At 39.8% G+C, this 13,120-nt stretch overlaps 1 protein-coding gene across 1 annotated transcript; it reads left to right on the forward strand.

Moving 5' to 3' along the window:
• Window positions 1–9,519: 9,519 nt before the first annotated feature.
• LOC134623831 (low affinity immunoglobulin gamma Fc region receptor II-like) lies at window positions 9,520–11,832 on the forward strand. Its single transcript, XM_063468845.1, has 6 exons — window positions 9,520–9,550; window positions 10,276–10,311; window positions 10,746–11,009; window positions 11,089–11,334; window positions 11,421–11,612; window positions 11,726–11,832. Exons 1-6 carry the CDS (start codon window positions 9,520–9,522, stop codon window positions 11,830–11,832), a joined length of 876 nt encoding a protein of 291 aa, XP_063324915.1.
• Window positions 11,833–13,120: the final 1,288 nt, after the last annotated feature.

Below are 13,120 nucleotides of genomic sequence, written 5' to 3' on the forward strand. Positions count from 1 at the left end.
GTATTCACATCGGGTGGTGTAAGCCACCAAGAAATGAGGAGAGGAGTGGGGGATGTTGTGGGGATTCACAGATTCTTTTGTTCCTGCTATATAATCTGCATTATTGTGACTGCATTGATGGCGTGTTTTGCAGTATTATTTTAGCGGTAATATTGTTTGCAGGGTTCTTGTTGCATTGAATATGTTTGTCATCACATTAACCTTTCTATTCACAGATTTATTTATGATCGTTCTGCACACAGTGCATGGCTGTGCTTGTTTAGAGTTGATGTTCCGTCCGAGAGGGTTTCGGGCTTCACTGGTGAGAGTGTCCAGGTGATACATGTTGAGGGAGGATGAGAGCATGGCAGGTTGATTGCATGCATGCTTACAATATACGTGGATCTGGTGGCAGGCCTGAGCGAAGGCCCAAGTGTCTTCTGCTTCTTATTTGGGACCTGCGCCAATTCGGTTTACTTGGTGATTGATGACGAGGGTCCATTGTTGGCCCTTGGAGGCCCTGGGGCTTGGGGTTGGTTGCCTTGAAGGGCGGGTGTCTTTGGCCTCTTTGTGGCTGGCTGCCCTTTTGGCGACCTGGTGACAGATGACTGGAGGAGATGGCCAGCCCTCGGATGCTCTGAGGGCTTGGGACTATGATTGTGCATGGAAGGTGTTGTGGAGGGGAGAGGTTGTATGTCTGTGTCTGGCTATTGAAGGTGTGCAGGATGTACCATTGTCTGCAGGGCAATGACTGCGCATAATGTGTTTTTGACTTGTGTTGACGCCATGGGGGGGCGGATGCCCCGCTGCTTTGGAGGTGTTCTCAACATGTATTTTTGTCAGAGGACATATGCTGATTTGTCTTCTCCTGTGCTAATAAACTCATCGTTTGATTGCACTCATCTGCCTCCGTAGCTTGTTTCCCTGGTCTGCAGTTTCGATTGATTTCGCGACAGAATGGTGGAGGATGCGGGCAAAATTGCAGACCACTAGGAAGAATTAGAGCTGTTGTTCTCGGCGGAGGTCAGGACCAGATCGGTGATCAGACGGCAGACGTCACGGTAATTCCTTGACCACTGGGGCCCCACAAAAAACTACAAAGGTAAGGCACAAACCTCTCAAATAAGAAAGAGAGTCTACTGTAAACACAGGTGAAACTTGAAAAAATTGAATATCATACAAAGTGAGACATTTCAGGCCTTTACTTGTTATCATTTTTGATGATTATGGCTTACAGCTTATGAAAACCCTAAATTCAGTCTCCCATGATCATAATCATTGTGAAGCTGACCTGACAATTGTGCAGAAAACCGTCATTGACACCCTCCGTAAGGAGGGAAAGCCTCAAAAGGTCATTGCAAGGTGGATGTTCCCACAGTTTTGAGGTCCCAAGTGTCATGGTCCTGGGTCTGCCGACTCAGTGTTTGGTGTTTCTTTATGCTTTTGTTTATTCTGATTATGTTTTCCATTATGATTTGCCATTTGTTAGGTTTCTGTGCCTGCCCTGGCCCCACCTTCAGTGCTCCCCCTGTCTGTCCATGATGTGATTGTGTCTGCTTATGAGTCTGCGTCTGTTAAGTTCTGTGTCTCGCCTGGATCTCTGTGTCTGTCGTGTGCTTACTGTTTTATTTTGTAGGTCTGTGTCTTATGTCAGTGCGTTCAGTAGTGATGGCTCGCTTGAAGCTGACGCTCCGGAGCATGTGTCGAAAAAAACAACACACTGGTTCAGAAGCACTGTGTCGAGGCTTGCTTCGTTTAGCAAAAGTCACGTGACCAGTGATGTCCGAAGCTTCATTACGCACGTAACTGCTTCGGTACCTGATTCAAATGGAAGGAAGTGAATCATTCACGGGATTTGTGGAGTGTTTTGATGGTGACAGATTTTCTGGGTGTTTGCTTTTGTTTTGTGCGTGTTTATTTTATCTGAAAACGGGACAAACTTAAAATGTCAAAAATGTGCTTTTCATAATATAAAAATCATTAAATAACTTCAGAAAAACTTCCATTTGACTCGTAACATTTAATGTTATAAAAAGATATATTTTATTTTAAAAAATAATCTTAAAATGTTAGTCTACAAAATGTGCAGCAATTTAATTTATTTATTCTCTTTAGCTGATAGTTTGTGAAGCCCAGGTAGACTGTATAACTGCATCTCTACCAGTTTCTCTGCACTCCAGCCTCTTCTGTGCCATGTGAAGGGATTTTCCTTAAGGCAGGAGAAATTATCTCCACGAAAAGGAACAGGTTCGGCCATCGCACAGTGGAACAAATTCTCTTCTTAAATAAAAATGAAAAAGGGTTACCTTAAATGCATCATGGTTTTAATTTGCAAGTTCATAAGCGTTTTCCCTTTCCAATTCACAATCAATTCTGCCCCCAGGTCAAAAATATGTATAGGAAAATTTCCCTAATATAATATTATTTATAAATATACCCCTCCTGCGATTAACTGCATAAGTACATGGAGGCAGGACCTCACAGCAGAAGCATACTCCATAATGTGCATTATTATATGTATGTTATATGTAACGTGGTATTTTTCAATTATTGTATTTACCAACATCAAGAAGTCACAAGCAAAGAAAGACCACACCATGGTGCATGTTCACACAAGGAAAGTTTACTGGTCAAAATTATTTATTAAACAAATAAACTACATTTTTTAAACACCAAAAAATTCGCGTTCAAAGCAACACAACAGCAGCCCAATATGAGACAGAATTCCACTCTGTAGAGTGGGCAATCATTATGAAGCAGTTGGTTTTATTTTGTGGATTCAAGTTGCTCTTCATAATTTTCGCCACCAGATGTCACCAGAGAGAACTGTGTTGAAAAGCTTCGAGTAATGAACCATTTTTCAATACAAGCTTCAATGTTTCAGAAAGCTTCATTTGGCCATCACTAGGTTTTGGTTCCATGTTTACCGTGTGTGTATATTGTTGTGTGAGTTCTTGTGCCGTTATGTTTATCTGCCCCCCAGCTCCTCTGTGCACTAGTCTTAATAATCAGTGTACTCAGTTTTCTCGTCATGTGTAATTATCCTCAGCTGTGTCTCTCAGCTTTTCCCTCTTTGCCCTGTTGACCTTCTGTATTTATTGTCTGTGCTTGCCTCTGTGCTTTGCCGCATCATTAACATTCTTGCCCTCAGACCTGCCTGTGTGTTTTGGTTCTTGTTCAGTTTCTAGCCCTCCTAGTTGGTTCTGTTTTTGACTTATGCCTGCAGTAAAGCAGTGGTCCTTGAGTTTAAGTTCTGCCTCCAGGAGTCTGCAAGTTGGGTCCTTTTCCTGCCTGCCTGCACCCTGCCATAACACTTTCTCTCCCTGTCAAATACAGCAGCTGGACCTTTAGCTACAAAACACTGTGAGACAAACTGTTTGTGTGTTTGATGATCTTTGAGCGTTGAACGTTTGTTGAAACGTTACATTTGAAAGAACTTGTCATTTAAAAAATGCTACTCCCTTTATGCTCACACCTCTTCAGTCACTCTAGCCAGATGCTGAAATATCAGCAACAACTTGTGGGCAGTTTGGTACAGATTATTATTTAGATTTTTGATTTTATGTATTAATAATAAATGGTGCTGATGCTGTCTGTAAACATTTAACTTATCTGCATGCTCACCAACATCAGCTACGTCCTCCTGTTGTTTTCAGTGAGCTGACATATGAAGCTAAACTGGGATCTCTCATCACAGTGCTGATGATAGTGTGTTTCAAAGTGTGGGTCTGTTTTGTACCTTGTGGTAAAAGGTGTGTTTTTTTCTTCATCTAGTGTTAATAACCAGTAACCAAATATAACCAGAGGGTGATTTTCCAAAATAGAAAAAAGATGATGATCACATCATCTTTGTGCTACATGAGGAACAATAACTCTTGTTAAGGTTCAAATGTTGAGAGAGGAATCCATAAAAACCACAGATCCAGGCGTGTACAATTTAGACGGCATTTTAATGAATTACACATGTGTGAGTTCAACAACCCAATCAGTATTGAACTGCTTTACCATATTCAGACAACGGTTTTATAGGGTTAAGATAGTACAGCCCCCTTTTCTGTTGCTAGGCAGATTTAAACAAAGCATACGTCACTCCAAAACCACAATGACTCTTAACATAGTCTAAAACAGAACATCTTCTTCGGGTCAACGCCAGGTGCTTCCTGTCAGCTGTCTTCGCTGTCGCTTATCTCCTGGGACATCTGGTCCACGTTCTGCACAAAATGTCACTCATGCACAACTTTGCAGTCATAAACTCTTACCTACTAAATGAGTCTATCTGTGTGTGCGTACACGTGCGAGGGCGCGTGCATGCTGTGTACTGCGTACGTGTCGTGACCTCTCACTATTTGTGTCTGTATGTGTATGTCACGTCTGTCTGTGCGTGCAGAGTTTGCATCTGCTTTCTGAACCTTAGTTGACCTCAACTTAGGCAACCAGGCTAAGACCATCCTGTGTGTAATGATCTTAACTTCTATGTAAAATGTATAAACAACTGTTTCAATCTAATCCAACTACTTAAAGCTTAATCAAAGCTTAATCAGAAATATAAATGCATAAAAGATGATAATAGCATCCTCCAAACTGCTCTCAGAATTATTTGCACTGCAACTCTGGTTTTGGTTTCACTTCCTGCAAAGCATGCAGTTTCCTGTCTTATTTTGAGGATACTCAGGGTTAGGCCTTTTCTTTCACAATGCAGTCTGCATAAACATTTAAGATTATAAATTCAAAAGCATTTCGGGTTATAGATTCAACTCAACAGTTTAAAGTGGTTCTTTCTGGACCTGTAATAAAGGTTAATATGATACCAATATGTTTGAACATCTGAATGCAATATCAATACCTCTTGTATCAATACTTCAATACTGATGCAACAGTAATGACAGTAATAACAGTAATAACAAAATAATAAAAATAGAATTAATAAAAATAAAATAATAAATGGAAATAACAAAAATGACAAAAAATAATATTTCGTTCCCAACACTCTGTTCTTTTAACACACATCCTGCACACTAACACTGCATTTATAAGCTGTGGTATTTGCAGTGATGTCCTCTGTGTGTGTTTTAATGAAACTGAGTTTGTGTCTGGAAGATGTCAGATACATAAACTTCTCTTTAACATAAAGATTTTATTTTATTCTTCTTCAGACTTTAACTGTGGCTGCTCTGATACTTTCACTAACATTCTCCTGTTGTGTTCATTTACTTTATATAAACATGAGAGATGAGTTTGCAGAGCTGCTTATTCTTCTCATGTTGAACTGTGTGTGTTTGTGTTCAGACTTTAAAACAGAGCCAGACGTCGTCTACTCCTCACTGAACTAGTCCACCAGTCCAACCACTGACGTCCAACTGCTGGTCTCTAACTGGTCCACACAGCCACACAATGTTGATTTGCATATATTCTGTAGTGCCTTCTCATTAAAATATACACTCTCAGTGTTTGTATGAGTGTATGTTGTATAACTAAAATATGAATGTCATCTGTACAGCAGTGTCCTGCCTTCTCTGCAGCATCAATAAACTTTGCTGTCACATGTTTTTCCTGTCGTGTGGTTCTGTGGGTTTCAGAAGTATTGCTGATGGAAAATGTGAGTTGTGTTTCTAACTGATACACACCTCTATTCAGAGCAGATAAGAAAGAACAGACAAACAACTTAATCTCAACCACAGACTAAAAACAGCAGGAACATCTTTCAGTGACTGAAATGATTCAGAACAAAGTGTTTGTCTGAAGAGTTGAGTAACAATTTGTGTAAAGTTAATCAAATTGGTAAGATTTTACTTCACCAAGACTAATGTTGAACTAGTTTTAATCCTAAACAGGCACTTTTTCTGTTCACAGCTTTTCTATTTGGGGTTTCTAATGAATGTTAATCAAATCAAAACCTCAACAGTAGATTAGATTTAAATCAGTGAGCTGCCTTCATGTACAGTCTGAGGGATTTTCTCATGTGTAAAATTGCTGAAACTGTCTCCTCACTCTGAGTCACACCTGTTTGTGCTAAAGTGCCCACTAGTGGAAAGTTGCTTTGCATGACATTGTTCTTTAAACATGGCTGCGTGCTGACAGTGCCATTATGCTGGACGAGTCGCTTGTGTCGTGGATGTCGCAAGCCAATTTTGACGTCACATCCTGCGTCGTGTAACACAATCTTTGTGGCACATTGGCTGGTTGTCACTTCCGGAATTTTTATAACTTGGCATGTTGAGCCGCGGTCGCTACAGCTGTGTTTAACTCACAAGTGTGCAACCATGTCAGTGTTTACCATAATTTTTATGATATTCCACTACAGGGGGTCAGAGACATGCAGACATACAAAAGTTTGAAAATGGGAAGAAAACATCTTCTCCTAAAGCAGTGCTAAAGTGGCGATATTGTCTTAATGGCAACACCCATTGTTTAGGAGAAACATGTTATGGTTTCCTGCGCCATAATGATAAACGTATGTGAAACAAGTTTGCTGCAGTGAGAGACCATTACAGCGAGTATACTGAGGCTTGAGACCTTAGAGGTGTGAGGTGGAGGCAGGCGATGAGATCTGAGTGAGTTTCATAAGTTTTTATTCCAGTTATGCCATATTTATATATTTTAGCTGCTGAGATATTAGATGAAAACAATAAAATATAAATATCCAGTCTGTATTCCCAAGATAGGTATCCCACACAAAACAAACCTACCTCAGTTAGCGAGAGACTTATAACTGAAGCCACTGAATCTTTGGAGTCACCTGGCGTTGAGGTACAAGGAAGCACTGATGATCTTCCAAACTGCTCTTTCAGGGTCACATCTGCTTGGAGATCAACCAGTTGCATTTGAAGAGGCCCAGCATTTGCCCACTTGAAGTGCTGTGTGACTTCCTTTGAGAACCCTCTGACATCAGTGATGAGAAATGGGTTCTTTATGAGCATGGTGAGCTGCTGTCCAAAGCTGAAGCTATCAAAACGTTTGCTGAAGTTTTCAATCAGCTTATCAACAAAGTCAACAAAAGAGGAAACATCTCTCTGTCCCTGAACCTGTTCCTTCACTGTTGGGAAGTGTGCATAGTCTCCTTGCAGGTCTTCTTTGAACACTTCAAGTTTCCTCTAAAAGGAGCAGACAGCTGTCATCAGTTCACAAATTGAATTGTCCTTGACCTGCAGCTTCAAATTCAGTTCATTCAGGTGTGAAGTGATATCAACCAAAAAGGCCACAATATCCATGTTTTTCCCATCATTTAAAAAGAGAGAAAAGTTTGTTGCTTTCTGACTTTCTGCTGCTTCACTTCTGATGGACCAAAATCACTCCAATGCCCTGCCTTTGCTGAGCCATCTCACATTGTTGTGAAGCAGAAGATCATCAGCATGTGCATCAACTTCTCTGAGGAATTCCCTGAGCATACGATGCTGACATGGGTATTTGCTTTATTTTGTCACAAAGCTCTTCTTTTTGTTTACCCTCAAGTAATGTTTCTGCTACTGCAGTCATGCACTCTTTGACAACACCTGCATCTGTAAAGGGCTTTTTGTGTTGACCTAAAATCCAAGCAACTCTGAGGGAACATTCATGAGCACGTTGTTGGGCGGAGAAAGAACTGGTTAAGATCCTTGTGGATTGATCACATTGGGCTCTGAGACTGCTAATTTTCTGGGACCTGAGTTCAGACTTGGGTGGGTATGACTGTTCAAAGGCTTTGTGCTTTGTCTCATAGTGGCGTTTGGCATTGCCACTTTTAATCAGTGCCACGGTTTCTGAACATATGAGACACACTGGTTTGCTGCTTGCGGCCGGAAGAATGAACATATATGCGTCGTTCCATTCAGTCTTGAAAGTTCTATTTTCAGTGTCTACTTTTCTCTTTTTTGAAAGCGCCATAGTTGTTTTACCTCTTGTGACTCCCACTCACGTCTTGTCTCCCTGTATCGTTAATCGTCTCGCTGTCATTCGCCTCTCACCGTCTCTTTCCTCTGTCTGTCAGTGTCTGGATTCAGCGTCGCGATCGCCTTGAATGCACAGATTTGATTGGCTAAATAGTGTCACGTGGGTGGCTTAACTCGCACACAATTGGTTTGTATGTTCCCTGGACTAATATAATGTAACGTTACCACTTAAAATTGAATCGCCCCGTCAAAATGAAATACAATTTAATATTTTGTTAACCATAGGTCCGGGTCCATATAGGATGGCGACTGGGTCCGGACTCGGACCCCGGTCCGCCTGTTAGTGACCCCTGATCTAGACTAATGGTGAAAAAACTAGTAATTCAGTGTTCCAACATTTCAGCACAAATGAACCAGCAGCTAATAAATGGGGCACATCTAAACTGGCTAACTGAAGGCCGGACAGTCCTAATCCTTTAAGCTTGTTAAACACAGACCACATGGGCACAAAATGAGCATCTCTGAGCCCAGCTCTGCTGTGTTTGTGTGCTATCACAGCTCTGATGAAGGATTATAAGATTCTCCTTCACTCTTTGTTTTAGATTTTTACAAGTCTGAACATGTGAAAATTACACATTTGCATAACTTAACAATTACAAATACAGATATCAGTGTCACAGGCAAAGTCACTGTCCCCTGATCTTGATATGAATTTGGTTGCGATGGCAAGGCAAGAGAAAAAGCTCTTCCATCTCCTTACTGAAGGCGAAAGCTGATGTTTTGGTTCTCACCTCTACACCTGATCAAAAAACAGACTCAATATAATGTGTGTGAATCAGCACAGGAATTCTAAAGCGGTCATTAAAATTACCTTTGATTTGAGTAAATGTTCCTGTGGAAAGGTGAATAAGAAACGTAAACACATAAAATCTCTTTACATGCCTTTCGTACATATGAAATATTACTCATGGATATATATCTGTAAAAGACAAATTCACTGACAATTACAGGGATGCAGCACTGAACATGAGAGGACCTAATCTGAAAATATGTGAACCAATCTTCCAGTTTCTCTCTGGTCTAGAGTCACTGTAAATTTTGCAAAGAGTCAGATGAGGCAGAGACGCAGGAGCTGTTGTGCATTCAAAGCTGTCTCTGAGCAGCTTCCAGTATATTTGTAGTGTAGCTTAGTAGGAAGGTGAGATAGAAATGCAGAGGGATAAACAGCACAACACAGCTGTGAAACAAAGAAAAATAATAATACCAAAAAAAACCCAGACTTCTGAGAAAATCCATATTTCCATATTTCTTCGACATTTACCGACGAAACATGAACATGTAATTTACATGTCCTTTCCTCTGTGACCGCTAGAGGTCGCTTAATTTCAAAACGTAGGTTCGGCCATGTAAACGTGCTGGAGCAGCTGGTTTAGAGATAGTTTTTCTTCTTCTTTTTTCTTTTAAGGACAGTCTGGTTTTATAAAGTATTTTCACCGTCTTGTTATATGATGAAAAAATATTTTCCGTTTTCGTTTTTTCCACCCACCTACATCGGAATAGGTTAAAAAAGGGGGGGGGGGGGGGGGGGGGGGCACACAGAGCAAGAGGGAGGGGATTATTTTTCTCGTGTCTTCAGACTGTAAGTGAAAAACATGTCTCACCACTGAGAGGAACGATGAAAGAAACTTCTCTGGGCTGTCTGCTCAGTAAGTAAAAGACGTCTTTAAATTGTTAAATTGTTTAATTTTTGTTTAAATTATTTAAATTGTACTTATTTCTTTATCTTTCATTATTTTTATCCTTTACCTTTTTTTATTTCATCTCCCTCTTTTAACCCTTGCCTAACTTTGTATTTGTGTATGGACAGCAAAGGAAGAATTTCATTGCACGTACAAATGGCAATAAACGCTTTGAATGTTGAACCTTGAAATTTTTTATAATGGATGAAAGAAAATGACATGAACAAGAAAGTGAAATAGAATTTAAAGCAATTTTAAAACACAAAGCAGACGCATTTAAGCTGTGAAGAGCAGGTTTAGCCGTCTTAACACAAATGAACAATTTGTGAAAAACTGAATTTAGCAATTTAGTTATTTTTAAAAAAGGACTGCACAGAGAACATACATTTATTAATATACAAGCTGTCTTTTAGACAATGCATACAAAAAGGCTACCGCATGAAAACAAAGTAGAACAATGCAAAAACTCAAAATCTTTCCTGCTTAACAATAAACCAAAAGTTCCTCTCTCCCCAGATTAAGATATAAAAGTTTCACATTTTGACATGAAGCATAAACCCAATAGCACAGAATCTCTTCTCTTTATCAGACACAGCAGTACAGAAGATAATATTACTTATCACTTCACTGATTGACTAATTGATGAAGAATTGATTTGTTTGTGAAAACTCAAACCAACCTTTTCTCTTTAGTTCTGATCTCAGTGCTGAGCTGCACAACACACCAAGGTCAGTAACCTTCTTCTGTCTGTTTACATCCTTTAAATGTTTAGTGATGTTTCCCATCAGGACTGAAGCTTTGAAGACAACAACAACAAAAGCAAGCAATTAATTGCATTAATGGTTGACAAGATTACACTAGATAATGTTGTTGAATACATTAAATCACCATAATAAACAAAGTTCGCTGACAACAGTTGTTGGTAAAATTTGTCCCATTTCCAAATCTCTTTGTCACATCTTTAGTTTCAGACATTGTTCCTCACATATTCCTTGAAGGACCTTCTCTTCATCTGTTGAAGTTTTTTCAACTTTAATCTGTCAGAAAAACAATCACAGAATTAGTTTCAGGTTTAGGGTTTTTTTTAATCTATGGGTTTGTAATCATGTTGGTTTTGATAATGATAAAAAGAATAATCAATTTTTTATTTTAACTCTCACAGCTCGTCTGACTGTGAGTCCCAGCAGCTCTCAGTTCTTTATCAGAGACTTTGTGTCTCTGAGCTGTGAGGAGGACGACAGCTCTGCTGGATGGACTCTGAGGAGAAACATAAGCAAACGACAGAGGACTCAGTGTGGAGATGGGTGGGGAAAACCAGCTGGTTCTTCCTGTAACATCAGTACAATTTTACCACAGGACAGTGGAGTTTACTGGTGTGAGTCCAGAGAGGGTCCCATGAGTAACATGGTTAACCTGACAGTCACTGGTAAGCTGAGTGTGTGGAGTTAGTGTTGATGAAGCTGTGTGTAAATGGATGAAATGCTGTAGTTTGTCTCTGTGTTGAGGTGGATCAGTGATCCTGCAGAGTCCTGTCCTCCCTGTGATGGAGGGAGATGACGTCACTCTGCTCTGTAAAACAAAGACCACTCCCTCCAACCTCCCAGCTGCTTTCTATAAAGATGGCTCCCTCATCAGGAAGCAGCCTACAGGTCACATGACCATCAAGCATGTTTCCAGGTCTGATGAAGGCCTCTACAAGTGTGACATCAGCGGTCATGGAGAGTCTCCATCCAGCTGGATCACTGTCACAGGTGACACACTCACCTGTCTGTGTTTCTGCAGCTTTCAACATTCACAATGTGACGACAACTTAATGACTGTGTTTGCTTTATTTTAGACAAACACACCACCACACCTCCACCTACATCCACACCTCCACCTACATCAACAACTCCATCTTCATCCACTTCTCCTCCATCACTCTCCTCCACTGCTCTCTCTGTGTTGTCATTTCTTAAATCAATCTGTGGGTTCTTACTGGTGTTACTGGTTCTTTTGGGGGGACGATATATTCACAGGAAAACTGAAGGTGAGACTCAGACTTTGTTTTTCACAGTAAATTATTTTGATGTAATATTCACTAATATGTTTCTCACAGTATGAAACAAAAATTATTTTGCTTTTCATTCTGGCTCATTTCAGCTGATGACCTGACTCACAGTCACAGAAAATCTCAAGTCATCAACAACAGCCAATCAGAGGAAGCAGAGGTAGTTTTTAATATGCTGTGTGTTGAGGGTTCATGTTGAGATTCAGAGGAACTATAAAAGTTGGTTAAAGGAACTCTGTGAACTCACTGAGCTTAAACTAATGTGTTAAACACAATTAAAGCTCCTTAAATATTCATTGTAAAATATGTATTGTCCACTTTACATGTGTTAAAGATTGAGGAATAACTATTTGAGTCAATTTAGCTTCAGCTCAAAAATCTTTCTTCCATACTTGACTTTTAATAAGAAATTAAATGAATACGTAAACACATTATTACTGTTATTACTATGACTCTCTGAATCTAAATATAAATGGATGAGTCACATTTAAAGAGCCAGGGAGTAACATGAATGAAATGCCAAGTTTCAAATTTGGATGTATTCTTGTTACCCTGCTGTGCAGGTGTTACACAACTTTATGAATACAATAACTCGATATGTACAAAACATCTCATACAAGTTCAAACATTGGTGACCCTAATCTCAGATTCAGATATAAAATTGTCTGAAAAGCTTTTTAATACAAAACGTGATGGAGGTCATGTAGGATTTCTTGAAGCCATGCCATAGCTGTATTTACTCAGGAAGATATTATATAGACTTCTTGCACTGATAAATTAGCTGCATCTACTGATAATCTCTGACAATCTGGAATTTGGCAACTTCAACACAATTGATGCATTTTGTACTTTGCAGGTTTCTCAGTGGTGCAGTATAATATGTAGCTGTACTAGCAGCAAAGTTTCTGTCTTTCACAAAATAACATTCAAAACGTTTTCCCAGTTCACATTCAGTGATTGTTCATAATAGTCACTCTTCTTCTGTAACGGGACAGATTTTTTTTTAATCAATTTTCATTTCAACATTAAAGTCTGAAATATCTTTAAACCTGGTAAAAGATGACCTGGTAGTCTTGTCTTCTAGAACTTGTGCTCACCAGTGTTTTTAGTCCACCTAAAGCCAGGAGAGAAGAAGAGACCAACAGAGAGCAGAGAGCCTGAGAAAGCTGAAAGTTGGGAGACAGGAGAGAGAAGAGCCGTATTATGCTCAGGCTACTTTTGGCCGACAGAACAGAGTTGTATGTTCTGAGTTTGTAGGTGATGTTAATGAATGCTGGTCTTTGCATGTGTTTTTCAGCCTGTGGTTAGTCCGTTAACAGAAACTAACAGCTCTGTGGTCGTCATGTTTCCTCTGTCAGATAAAAATACTTCATCTGCTCAGGTTGTACTGCAGGACTGTTAGTGTGCAAACAGATTCACACTTAGATCAGTTCTCCTCACATATATGTCACAGTTTTGTGTTTTTATAGTTTGCATGACATCCTGTT

Source organism: Pelmatolapia mariae, linkage group LG3_W (genome assembly GCF_036321145.2).
Source record: "Pelmatolapia mariae isolate MD_Pm_ZW linkage group LG3_W, Pm_UMD_F_2, whole genome shotgun sequence".
Classification (NCBI taxonomy): Eukaryota; Metazoa; Chordata; class Actinopteri; order Cichliformes; family Cichlidae; genus Pelmatolapia; species Pelmatolapia mariae.